We start from the raw sequence: 14,242 nt of genomic DNA on the forward strand, positions 1-14,242 counted from the left end.
ATATATTCAACATTCAATATTTGCTTCAATGGGAAGTCATGACTAGAAAGCAAACTGCTGGCCAATAACTGATGTCTATGTGGATGGGTATTCATGTGCAAATGCTTTACTTGCACAACTGTGTTATTCTTTCTAGCCTGGCTGGTCCTTTCATCCCAAAGGTTTCCAATTTACGTTACATGCTACAAGATAATCAGTACCAAATTAAGTTGCTCTTCCCTCCAGCACTAGAGCCAATGATGAACTGAAAGAAAGAGTCACTGAGCACTTCTCTTCCATATGTGTACCACACCTAAGATTCATGGTCGGCACATCAGCAGTTTCATCCAACTGTGAAACAAACTCTCTTTACAGTGCCCCTCCCCCTACAGAAACTGCAATTCCACATTGCACAGATATTATGTGACACCCAACAGCACCTTGTAATGATGGGATTTCACCAATAGCTTGTTTGCCCTCTCCACGTGTGACGTTTATTATTAAATCTGCTGATAGTTTTAAAAGTCTCTTAGCAATAGTATAAACCTGCAACCATGTTAGCAATAAGGAACACAATTTTAGCAATAAGAAACTTAACTGTGAATGATTTCTGGTCACTTTTTCACCTCTAGGGACAAAACTATTCGATTTTGTGCCAGAAAACATTTTTTGTGCTAAGTTTGGAAGAAAACACTCTAAGGTTTACTTTTTATTTTTTTGGAAAAATGTTTTAAACAATGCAAGACTCTTGATGGCTTCTTGCCCCTATTTCACAGTTGTGCAATACCTCACCCTGTGGACAAGGGGATGCATGGACTGATGACCCAATAAAATCCATAGTGTAGACACGCAGCTTTATATTTTCTACTCACACTTTTCCTTTTTGGCTGCTTGTGTGGAGTCTTTAACACTTTCTGAATCCTTACCCCCCCCCCAAACTTATTTATGTTCATGTTCAATATTCACTCTGGAGTAAGTTTACTATGTATTGTTTCAGCATTATAGCCAATTAGGATATTTTGTTATTTTGATGAGCCTTTAATCCATTTTGGAAACTGTTACTGTAACACGCTACAACAGAGATAAATAAATACACGGGCTTTGACAAATTTAAATGGTAGTCAGCAAAGAATATAAAAGTGTTTTGACCTGGATGTATGGTGTCCTGTTAGCTGAATGTGGGCTGGCATGGAAAAGACAGAGTCCTTATAGTACACATAAACCAATTATGAATAAGAGCATACTGTAGTAAGTGCATGACAGTAGCTCTGACAGAATCATATACTATATTACATACTTGAGAAATAGATGTGTTCCAAAAAGAATCACTGCTTTTCTTTTGAGGCCAGCAAGCTAACTGCAGACAAAAGAGTAGACGGCTGTGCATTGCTGGTAACTCACAGCTCACACACTGAAGAATATCCCATAAGCTCTTCCATGTAGCACCCTGACCATGTCTTGGTCTGACTAAATCACTCCCTCCCCTTTCATTAATGAAATCTACTTACTTCTGGATGATGCCATCACCACAGTATCCACTTCCATGGGTGTATATGGCAGCAGGTGATGGCTCACTCTCTTCACTTCCCGAAATGGTGATGACCCAGTACTGGTACACACCGCCAAGACTGAGATCCCTGGAAAACAATGGAGACTATCAACTAAGATTACAGCTAAACAGACACAATCCTAGGGGCCGACAAAAGTGACACCCTTGAGTAGAGTCTAATAGTCTTGTTTACTTTTGAACTCACATGCACATTAAGTTATCCAATAATTTTTATCATCTGCAGTGGTTACGACACTCGCCTACGCAGGACAGACCACCAGAATGTATGGCAGTAATAGCTAGCATCAATGGACAGATGACCATGAATATTACTAGGTACTTTTTTAATCTTTAATTTAACCTTCATAATAACGCTGGTGGATAAGAATCGGATGGTGTATGGCTCAAAATGAGGGTGTTTGGGAGAATGTCATCCAGGAAAACTAAATGGGAGAAGCAGATAGAGTTGAGAAAGTATCACGCCAGATTCTGTGGGCACTTTCTGTTCTTTTCCTCTCATTTTAGGAACTGAACAAAACCCCATTACATGTGAACAAGCCCCTTCCTTACACTGCACATCCAGTGACTGTCATTCTCCCCACCTCCTGCTCCTCTCCATGTGTCTCACTCTTGACTAAAATAGCAACAATAGAAACATCCATTAACTGTCATGCTCGGGGCTACACATGTTCTGTGTATTTTCTCATTTGAGAATCAAAGCAACCCTACATGTGTACTAGGATTTCATGTTTATTTTACAGATGATCAATCTGAGGCATAGAGAGGCTTATCAACTTGCTTACAGTCAGATGCTACTTCATAATATCCTGCATTCTCCCTCCCTAATCCCTAGATTAGGCCTGTTTTAATAATCTCATCCCTTGTAATGGGGGATTCTGTCCTGAAATTGCAATTCCAGGCACTGGTGCCTGCAGATTCTCAGTTTGCCTAGCCCACATCTCCCCTCTGCTCTCAAGACCTCCCAGTGCAATGCCTCTACCGACTTCCTCACACTCAACCTTATTATCAGATTTCCTCCCTCCCCTTCATTAGCCCCTCTCAGCTCCCTGTTTGAATTCCTCCTGCCATCAAACCTGGCTACTGCCAATTATCCTCCAAGGCAAAGATACATTTATGTCAATTCCACATGACCAAATCACCACCCCCATTTCCTTTTTGACCATTTTCAAAGGGTGATGATGTTATTCCTCTTTTTATCTCCCTCCGCATGAATTATTTACTTTTTAAGAATAAAAAAAAGTGTCATGGGGAAAAAAATCTCACAAAATGATAATGAAGAGAATTCCTATCAGATTCCAGGGTTCGGGGGGGTGGGATTTCATAAACAAAAGGATGATGTCAAAAAATCTCAAGTTCTCCTGCCCATCTGTTGTTTCAGCTGCTGTTAGGGCTGGGGCTGTTTGGATAAGGCCAATAAGATAACAGGTGCAGAAGCAATGGACAGACAATGTCTCCCAACTCTCAACACAACGATGAGTATGAGTTCACAAGCACTGAAGGACTCTAGAGAGGAATATAGGCTTCCTGAGAATGCTGGACTTGGTATCCAAAAAAAGACTTTGTTCCGGCAGTGCTAGAGCATAAGGCAATCTTGAGGGTAGACCAGAAGTCCCTGGGGATTCCATTAGTGTTCTGTCAATGAAAGCTAGGTGGTAAAATGCATATAAATCTTGACATTTTGTATGTATGAATGTATGAATAACTGTTGTCTTGTAAACTTCTATAATGCTAATTTGTTGATATAGGCTTTCTTTTTTTAAAAGTTTTTTTAAGGTATTTTATCCACCTTTAGATTAACAAAAGTATACTTTTTCTGGTGGTGTTGGGAAGAGTGATTTTCCTCAGGGGAAGAGGAGGGAGTGGTTTTCCCAGGGGATACATGAAGGCACAAGATAAAAAAGACATGCATTCTATTGTATATTCATTTTCCCCTAAAATATGGAGGCATGTTTTATATTAAACAAAGATGGCTGTGTTATGAAATAAAAAAAAGAAATTTTCTTCAGGCTACATCTCAGGCCACTGGGGGCATATGGTCACTGTCTGGAGCAGATGGAACACTTCTGTGGAAAGCAAGAGGGTGTGAAAAGTACTTCTCTACATTATGTTTTTCCTTGTAGTGTGTATCACAAATGATTTATGGCTGATAATATTTAAGGTGCTCTGCTAATATTTGTGAATGTTTTCCATCTCCCCTCAAAGTTGCCCTCCCTGCTCCCCTCTTCCTCCTCCTCCTTCTCAATAAACATGAGTCTGAGGCAAGCAAACATGTGTTTCTATCCTGGCTTCATCACTTACTAGCTGAGAAGTCACAGGCAGGTGCTCCACTGCTCTGAGCCTATTTTGAGTTAGTCATGAACCTGACCTCACAGCATTTTCTTACAGATTGAATGTGAAAATATATATAAAGCACATAGGTGCCCCGCCTCTGATGGTTAACAAATATTAACCCATTACTATTAATGCTTAATATCAATGTTCTCATTCACTGGAGTTATACTATGTTCTCTTTAGTAGAAGGGATGGAGTGACAGAGAGGCACATGTAACCTCTGTTAGGTAGACCCACATATTGTGTGTACCACAGCTCAGTGGAAAGTCTCTCTGTCACATTATGTGGCTACAACACCCTTAGTGTTGCTCTCCCTCCACGTGGCTATTCCAACTTCTGAAAATTCTGGACCCCAAAGGTTTGTCTTACCCCAGGGCAAAATCTGTCTCCCAATAACTTCCACTCATATCTCCTCCTTACCCACTAGCATCACACAAACACATATGATTGGTCAGGAGACCTTGATAAGTCTCCTTCTTCGAACTGTGTGTGCGTGGCCCATGTATCATTATCACCCAGAAGCCTGACAGCAGCTCTTTGAAGGAGGGGCTGTTATCCCAAGTTTCCAGATAGAAAAGAGAAGCCCAAGTCACTCCTTTGGTGAAAAGGCAGGGAAAGGGGCACATTACCACTGCTATTAAAAAATTTTGTTTTCCCACTAAAGAATCCTTGTGATAAAACTACATTGCTTCCATATTGAAGTCAAAATTAAGGCCAACTGAGGGCTCTTTTCTTAAGAACCTAGGTAGAATAGAATTCTTACAGAAGGACAAACTAGTGGCCTTTGAAGGCTTTGCTGGAGGTTACGACCTATTTTGTGGTTGGTCTAAAAGTGGGACATTGATGTCAAGTTGTTCCCTTTCACTGCTCCTAAAACCATCTGGAAAGTCTTACGCTGTCACTTAAACTCCTTCTTATCCTGGGCCTCCCATATCCGTGCATACTCTAAGCCTCTGTCCCTTTCCCCCATCCCCAAAGCTTCCATGCGATTCCTTCTGCATCCCTGCTGCTGCCAACATCTCAGCCTTGATGCCTGAACCAACCTATGGTATCTCTATTTTCCAGGACTGCCACATCATCAGAATATTCTGATATCCAAAGCCACTCTCCAGTTCAAAATCTTATTTAGAGCAGTGCCAGGGGTCACGCCACCAAGCCAAAACTCCCTATTTACTCTTTACTTGGAACTAAACTGTTACCATTTCATCTGAAACACGATAACTTGCATCACTTCGGATTTATTTCATAGAATTCTGAGTGTCATTTATTTACTTTTTAAAAAGCTAAACCCCATTAGTAGTTAATGGTCAATTCTTCAAACTGCATCTCAGATTAATTTCATGTGTCCAGCTAATAAATTGCAGTCTTGAAATGGGATGAGATGGCTCGGATACTTTTGAGGGGTTGTTTTATGCATCCTTTGTATGACTTCTTTAAAGGAAAAAACATTTTTAACATTTAGCCATCGTTCTTTCAAGAACCTTTCAAGTGACATATCAGCCTTAGGTTTGCCTTTCTGGAAATCATAAACACAAATAGTGGCATTTCTAAATGGTATGATATTTCAGTATCCTCCTCAGAAATGTTATATTGACGGTAATGTGTATCAGATCTGGAGCCAAATCTTTTTATTTTTATTTTTTTTAAAGACTATTTTTAATTGATTTCTACATTCAGCATGAGGCTCACAACTGTAAGCTTGAGGTCAAGAGCTGCATGTTCTACCAAATGAGCCGGGCAAGTACCTCTAGGGCCCAATCTTACAGTAAGATTTAGTTACAGGCTATTGCCAGATTATGAAATCATGATGTTAAGAATATTAATATGGACATAAATATCCATAAGGTGGCTAAGCACCATCTGACTTAGCTTTTGGCAAAAATGCATATTTCTTAAAGTGTTGGTATGTAGTTCATATCACATGTGACTGGTCCATGAAAACCCATCTGAAAGGCGAGTCACCTCACTTCTTCAGGTCTGTTTTTCTACCGTCTAATCAGGATATAGGACTCTCGTCCCATACCCATGAGGAGATGAAATGAGAAACTTAAAAGTGCATTAACAGGGGCGCCTGGGTGGCTTAGTCGGTTAAGCGACCGACTTTCGCTTAGGTCATGATCTCGCGGTTCGTGGGTTCGAGCCCCGCGTCGGGCTCTGTGCTGACTGCCAGCTCAGAGCCTGGAGCCTGTTTCATTCTGTGATTCCCTCTCTCTCTGACCCTCCCCTGCTCACGCTGTCTGTCTCTCTCTCTCTCTCCTAAAAATAAATAAAACATTAAAAAAAAAGTGCATTAACAGAAAAGAGCGACCGAGAGCCTCATAGCACAATGCAAATATCCCATTTTGCTGCTTCCAGGAAACACTCTCTAAAGCCTCTTGATTACTCTTTCTTCACCCACAGTGTTCCCATATCATAGCATTTACTGATCATATTCTGTCTCTCCAAACTGTATCATGCTTCTGTGAGACTCTTTCCTCTGCAATAATAGCGAGTATCATTTCCATTTGCTGTCTGTTTATCATATACCTGTCATTATGCTTAGTATTTTCTACGAATCATCTCATTTAATCAAAACAACATTTTCTTGACTAATCATTATTACCTCCCTTTTCAGTTGTTGAAAGTAGTATTTAGGAAGGTTGACCTACTGCCCACGGTGACACTGCTTTGGGGGCAGGGACTTGAGCCAGGTCTATCTAACTCTACCCCAAGACAGTACTTTCTGAAAGTGGACGCTGTTATGAACAGAGAAAATACTGCAGAAAAGATAAAAGACCTAGTTTTGAACCAAGTAGAGTCCACATCCAAAGGCTATTGGAAAGTTGTAGAAGTTAGGAGAAATACAAACATTCCCTTAAACACTACCACTATCATGAGCCGTTTCATTTCTCTATGAAATGGAAATCTTGGAAGAAAGATGATCAACTCTGCAATGCATGTTCCTAATTTAATGAGAACTGTAGTTTTATATCTTTCTGTCATAAACTTTTCCACCAGCTAGAAGCTGTCTCGGCTGTTAGAATTCTGCACTGAGAATGAGTGTAGTTCAGGATCTACCACCCAGATTGTCTGAGCTGGAAGACACGGTGTGGGGGGTGGGGATGGGGACTACTCAGGATGCCTCGGCTCAGGAAGAGTCTAAGTACTCCAGTTCTGCCCTGGGCCAAGAGTCAGAGGGTAACACCTGAGGACTATGTACACCAACTACCAGCCAAGAATGGGAAGCAAAGGAAAAGTCACTTCTGAGCCTGAGACGATGTGCTAAGGAACTTTATACATATTATTATTACTGTTTTAACGAGAAAATGTATCAGTTAGACAGAAAAGTATAGAGAACAGTATTAAAAAACACCCTTAGGCTCACTATCCAGAGTTGTCAAATTATAACACTTTGCAATATTTTCTTCTTGTCTTATTTTTGTTGTAAAAAGAAATAAATGTACTATTTTGTGTATTTGCTTTCAACCCACCTGTGTGCTCTCCCCATATCCCATTTCTCTATCATTTCTCTATAATGAATATTTTTATACCTATGCATTGTTTTGCATATTTTAAATTTTTTAACACCCTATTTATCAATATGCAGCTGGCATTTTTTTTGTGCCCAGCATTATGTTTTGAAATCACACACATTGATACGTGCAGATCTAACTCATTATTTTCACTGACATAAGTATTATATTGTATGAATACACCACACTTTATTTGACTGTTCTCTTCTTGATGGACATCTAGGTGGTTTCTATTATTATTGCTATCATTAATCATCTTTGCTATTTCCAATAATGTTACTTGAAACACTGTGTCCATTTTCCTTTGCACATAGAACAAGAGTTTTCTGAAAGAAATGTATCTAAAGTGGGATCTCTAGTCTGCAGGTAATTAATTGCCTTTTCAACTCTGTAGATATTGCCAAATTATTCTCCCAAATGGTTATGCCAATTAAGTCTGTTGTCTACAAGACTTCCAAATGCTCCAGGTCTGTGTCAGCACATGATTCTGCCAAACATTTTTTGCCAATATGATGGATATTAAATGACATTTAATTACTGCTTCATTTTGCCTTTCCCTGATTACTAACAAGGCCCCGTATCATTTTGTGTGTTTGTTGACCATGTAGGTTTCCAGCTATGCTACTTACTTGTTCATCACTTTTGCCTGTTTTAAATTGTGTTCTTTTTTTTCTCTATTGCCATGTAAGTATATTTATATACACTGCGTACTAATACTTTATAATTAAAGGTACTGCAAATACTATTTCTAAATCTCCTTTTTCTTTTCTTTTGTTTATGCTGCTTTGTTGAATAGAATTTTTAAATCACTTTCTTCATGATTTGTGCTCTTTATATCTTGGTGAATAAATGTTTCTTTCTGCCAAGGTCATAACATAGTCAACTCTATTTCTTTTGAATAGTTTTAAGGTTTTTATTTGTACATGTATGGCTTTAATCACAAACAATATAGTTTTTAAAGTGATGTGTGGTAATAATTGTTTTCCCCTCAAATACAGAGGAGCCATTTGTCCAGCATTTTTTATGGAATGGTTAATCCTTTTGCTACTGAACTACAATACCACATCTGTCGTGTATCATTCCATACTTAGATAAGTTTGTTTCTGGGTAATCTTGTTTCATTGGCCTCTTTTTTAAATCACCTTATCAATAGCACTTTGTCTTAATATCCAGAGTTTTATAAAAGTCTTGATTTATGCCACAAGTCCATTCTATACTTTGGTTTTCTCCTTCAAAAGACCCCTGAGCTCTTCCATGAGAATTTAAAGTTTCATTTTTTTTAAATGCCTGTTGGGATTTTGATTCCAATTTCATTGAATTTATAGATGTATTTGAGGAGGAAAGACATCTTTATGGTATTGTGTCCTCCCATTTATACACACACTTTATCTTTTTATTTATATAGGTCTCCTTTTATGGCTTCAGTAAAGTTTTAAAGCTTTCTTCATAAAAATTGTGATGATATTTTATTAGAAATATATTCCTAAGTTTAAGCACTTCTAGATGTCAGTACTATAGTAAATGATAGTTTTAATCTATCTATCTACCTATCTATCTACTCACATATATCTGTATTTGTATTCTCATATTTGGAGACTGATAAAAATAACTCAATTTTACAAACTGATATTATATTCAGATGTCCTCGTAGACTGTTTTGTTATTTCTAATAACTTGTTGATTCTTATTCATTTTTCCATGTATTTTCTTATAGGTGATAATAATGGTTTGTTTCTTCCTTTACAATGCTCAGAATTTTTGCTTATATTTTTTATCTACCCATGCTAGGTAGGACCAATGGTGTTAATGGGCATTCTTGGTTTGATCCTGGGATCAGAGGGAATACCTCTCGTACTTTATCATTAACTATAATGCCTACTATACTTCAGTATAAACCCTTATTAGATTAAGGATGTTCCTTTCTTTTTTTTTTTTTTTTTTTTTTTTTTCAAATAGTTTATTGTCAAATTAGTTTCTACATAACACTCACTGCTCATCCCCAAAGTGCCCTCCTCCATGCCCATCCCCCCTCCCCCCCACATCCATCAGTCCTCAGTTTTTGTCAGCATTCAAGAGTCTCTCATGGTTTGCCTCTCTCCCTTTCCCCCACCATTTCCGCCCTTCTTCTCCCGCTTGTTCCTCCGTCAAGTTCCTCCTAATCCTCCTATACGTGCAAACATATGATATTTGTCCTTCTCTGCCTGACTTATTTCGCTCAGCATAACACCCTCAAGGTCCATCCATGTTGCTACACATGGCCAGATTTCATTCTTTCTCATTGCCATGTAGAATTCCATGGTATAGATAAACCACATCTTCTTGATCCATTCATCTGTTGATGGACACTTAGGCTCTTTCCATGTTTTAGCTATTGTGGAGAGTGCTGCTATGAACATTGGGGTACATGTGCTCCTATGCCTCAGCATTTCTGTATCCCTTGGGTAAATTCCTAGCAGTGCTATTGCTGGGTCATAAGGGAGTTCTATTGTTAGTTTCCTGAGGAACCTCCACACTGTTTTCCAGAGGGGCTGTACCAGTTTACATTCCCACCAACAGTGTAGGAGGGTGCCCGTTTCTCCACATCCTCGCCAGCATCTAGAGTTCTCTGATTTGCTCATTTTAGCCACTCTGACTGTTCCTTTCTATCCCCAGATAACACTGTTTCATTTGCTTTGTCTTGTTTTGATCATAAAGGGGCCTGATTTTAACAAGAAACTTAAATTCTGCATCTAGTAAGACAATCTTGTTTTTAAAAAATCATTCAGGGGGGCCTGGGTGGCTCAGTTGGTTAAGCGTCTTACTTTGGCTCAGGTCATGATCTCAAGGTTCATGGGTTCGAGCCCCACATCAGGCTCTCTGCTGACAGCTAGCTCAGAGCCTGGAGCCGGTTTCAGATTCTGTATCTCCCTCTCTCTCTGACCCTCCCCTGTTTCCCTCCTCTCTCTCTCTTCAGAAATATATAAAACATTAAAAAAAATTTTTAATCATTCATATGCTAGTATTGTGAATTACCAGAATTCAGAGACCATCTAACATTAGAGTCTCTTCATATTCTGGGAAATCCAGCCTACAATGTGTGTTTGTGTGAAGCAGGGGTTTTAATACACTGCTGAATTCTGTCTGCTAATATCTTACACAAGTCTTTGGCTTCTTGGTGATATATTTAAATTACCAAATAGTTTTACCTTTTTCATTTAATTGTCTACTTATGTATTCATTTATGTATGTATATATGTATGTATATACGTATGTATTGTATCATGGAGATAATGTTTTATGTGACACAGATTCTTTTGATTTGTTGGTTTCTGGCCTATGATATGGTAAATTGAAAAAGTATATTCTACATATCCCAGAAAAAAAATATGTATATAATTTAATTCAGTAGCAAGGTTCTACCTACTTTCATCAGATGAAACATTTTTTGTGTTGTTTCAAATTCTTCTAGATCATTATTTTAGCTTGCTTGATGTATTAATTATTAAGAAAGGTGTTAAAATATCATGATATTACTGATTCATCTCTCTTCTATGTAAGAGACATTTTGATTTATATATTTTCAGGTCATGTTATTTGGTATATTTAAGCTCAAAATCATTATATAATTTCCTTTTATCATTTGTACAATGACCTCTGTATCTTAGTAATATTTTTTTGCATCGATGTTTCCTTTATCTGATGAATATTAATTAGTTTTGTTTAGTATTTGCCTGGTAAATATTTTCCATTCCTTTAGCTTTCACCTTTCAGTGAACTTCTCTTTAGTTAAGTCCAACCTGACTTTAATCCGATTTGTAGAATGACTGTTGTATCAGATTTATTTCTCACATCTTGTTTGTGCTTTCTAATTATCATTTCTTTTTTTACACATTTATTTCCCCCCTTTCTTGCTTTCATTTGGATTTGTTGGATTTCCTTATTTCTGTTCTCTCCCCTCTCAGTCCATCTAATTCTGCAGACTGTTTTTTTCCAATTGAATTTCTTTTTCTCGTTTACCCTGTGACACTAATCAATATGCATACTGTCACCAAGATCAAATGCAACAAAAACCTTGGTGTGGACTGCTGCACCTTCTCTAGGTGTCTTGTCTACTTTCTTAATGTTTTAAATCTTGACACATGAATTTGTGTTCAGTAGGTTTTAATCTGTGGGAATCATGTGTCCTTTGTGTCAAATCTATACCCTCTTAGAATGAGTTCAAGTTCACTTCTAGGTACCCTTGGAACATCACTAACCTAGAACCTTTTCCCTTTTCTTTCTCTCCCTCTTCCACCCACCCCCTCAGTAGTTTTCCAGCTCAGGCATTTCCGGACCACAGCGTGCAATATAAACTCAAACTTCAATCTTCGTGAGGTTTAGGCCATGTACATATATAGTTTTCATCTAGTACACCTTTTCACCAAGCATGTGGACTTTTGGAGGTAGCCACTTTATTCTGAAGGCCTCAGGTCCAATTCCTCACCTTGTAAAGCTGCAGGGCCCAATCTCTTCTGCTGTGATAAGCAAGAATACTCAATCTACTCAGTTGCCAAAACTGATGATTCTCCCTTATCCCAACTATAGTGGCAAAATATCAGCTTCCGCGCTTATCTGTCTACTTCTCAATTTCATTCTATCTCTTGCCCCTGGCCACACATTTTTCTGCTTTTCTGATCCCAGTCATGCTTATTAAAGGATGAATACTTATATCAGTTATATTTTCATCTAGAACATCTAGATGGATGCTTTGTATTGGAAATACCTTTAGATTAGTTACTTTGCCAAATTTCTTCATCCTATTCCTAATATAAACTTGAAAGGCAGAAGTTATTTGCATTGTTCAGTTGAGATCCAGCATAGTGCAGTGACTTGCCCAAGGTCAGGGAGATAATAATTGTAAAGCAGAATTGAAATCATGCTTTTTGACTCTAGAGCTTCTAGACATGTCACTTCCATGTCACTTTCCGTGACATTGGATTGACTCCTGAGATAAGCACACACTAGTAAGCAAGACATTAATATCCAATCCAAATATAGAGGCCAAAATTATCTGAAGATAAGAGAAGTTCCTCTTCATAGTTCTAAAGCCTTTTAGGAAGCTTCAACTCAGACTGAATTATATTTTATTTCTTCTGTAGAGTTGTAGAGGAAACTAGTTTAAGTTCTAACATATCTTTAGGGTAAGAGCTGACTTTTTCTTAACTGAGAAATGACAGCATATTATCATAATTGCTTTATTTTTTCCTAACCATAAAGAACACTCAAGCTTCTTTTAACAAATTAGAGCTCTATAAGAAAGAATTAAAAACCAAGGCAAATTGTCTCCAATTCCATCGCCTTGAGGCAGCTACCAAGAACATTCTGGTTAGCATCTCTTCCTGTATCTCTGTATGTATAAACATGCACACATACTATGTTCCATGAATGCAAGATCACAAATCTGTCTTGACTGATTCATCTTTACTGTTCATGAAAAAGGGGTAGAGGAGAAGTAAATCCAGTTAGTTAGCGCTATGCTAGCTAATTACATTTATGGCTTTGACCACTTTTTCAAATTCTGGAAAAATATACAGTAAGACCTTGGTTTGCAAGCATATTTTGTTCTGAAAATATGTTTGCAGTCCAAAGCACTTGTATATCAAAGTGAATGTAAAGAACCATTGGCTCAGTTGTGATCATGTGATGTTCAATGTCACGTACTGCAGTGTCACATATTGCAAGACATCGCTCATTTATCAAGTTAAATTTATTAGAAATGTTTGCTTGTCTTGCAGAACACTTGCAGAACAAGTTACTTGCAACCCAAGGTTTTACTCTATTTGTATCATTTCATTTGCTCATCCACTTATTTTGTGCAGACAGCATTCATTGAGTACTCCCAGCTTCTCATAGGTCTGGGATTCAAAGGTCAATAAATTAAGGCCCTGCCTTTAAGATGCTCATAAGTTTTGGGGGGAAACAAAGATAATGGATAGCTTTAACACAGCCTAAAAAGTGTAGGGGCTGTGGGAGCCTGGAGTGATATATGACCCAGGCTGAGGAGGAGAGAGCCTGAGAAGACTTCCCAAAGGAGGTTTATTGGCTTGACTGGAAAAAGGGAAGAAGGAACCAGGTCAGGAAAAGCAGAACAATGGCTTACTAGGCAAATGATAAAATCATATTTGTTTTGTGGAAGACTACTTTGATAGAAGTATAGATAAGTGATTAAAGGGGGAGGTGTAAAGGGTTGTGTGGTTGGTAGGGAGACCAAATAGCCCCCATGGAAAGAATGAATGCAGGGGTGGACTGAGTACCTATCAAGTTTTGGCCCCATGCTAGGTGCCATGTCCTATTTTGTTTAAAGAGAAATTAAACTTACAACAAAATATTTTTCCCTCACTAAATGTCTCTGGAGCTGTGTGTAGTCTTCTCTAAAGAGTTTATTTCTTAACATTCATACATTAAGGTTAAATACACTCGGTTTTGTCCCACATAACAACATATTCTTTAATTCCAATGTTGTCTGGGTATCACCCTGAATTCTTAAGAGAACACTTTATTTTTGTTCTAGGCTGAAAGACATTTTGGTCTTATTTTACACAGGAGAGGGTGGTCATTAAGGATTTAGGATGGAGAGCATCACATGTCCTTGGGAAAAAATAGCTTGAAAGGCAGAGTCACTGTGGATGCCACCTGGCCTACATGTCAGGAAAAGTGACCACAGTTCTTCCATTAACTCTGGCTGTGACTTTGGATGAATCAGTTTTCCTCTCTGGACCTCACTTTTCTTCTGCTATGGAAGGAAGGAAGGAAGGAAGGAAGGAAGGAAGGAAGGAAGGAAGGAAGGAAGGAAGGAGGGAGGGAGGGAGGGAGGGAGGGAGGGAGGGAGGGA

At 38.4% G+C, this 14,242-nt stretch overlaps 1 protein-coding gene across 1 annotated transcript in view; it reads right to left on the reverse strand.

Moving 5' to 3' along the window:
- PAPPA (pappalysin 1) overlaps positions 1–14,242 on the reverse strand; it is a 243,651-nt gene that overhangs the window by 131,237 nt on the left and 98,172 nt on the right. Inside the window, exon 8 of the mRNA XM_039245860.1 lies at positions 1,488–1,616. Coding sequence (XP_039101791.1) covers positions 1,488–1,616 — 129 coding nt within the window. The remainder of the gene's footprint in view (positions 1–1,487; positions 1,617–14,242) is intronic.

The sequence above is a fragment of the Hyaena hyaena genome, unplaced genomic scaffold (assembly GCF_003009895.1).
Source record: "Hyaena hyaena isolate Hyena2069 unplaced genomic scaffold, ASM300989v1 scaffold_273, whole genome shotgun sequence".
In the NCBI taxonomy this organism is placed as follows: domain Eukaryota; kingdom Metazoa; phylum Chordata; class Mammalia; order Carnivora; family Hyaenidae; genus Hyaena; species Hyaena hyaena.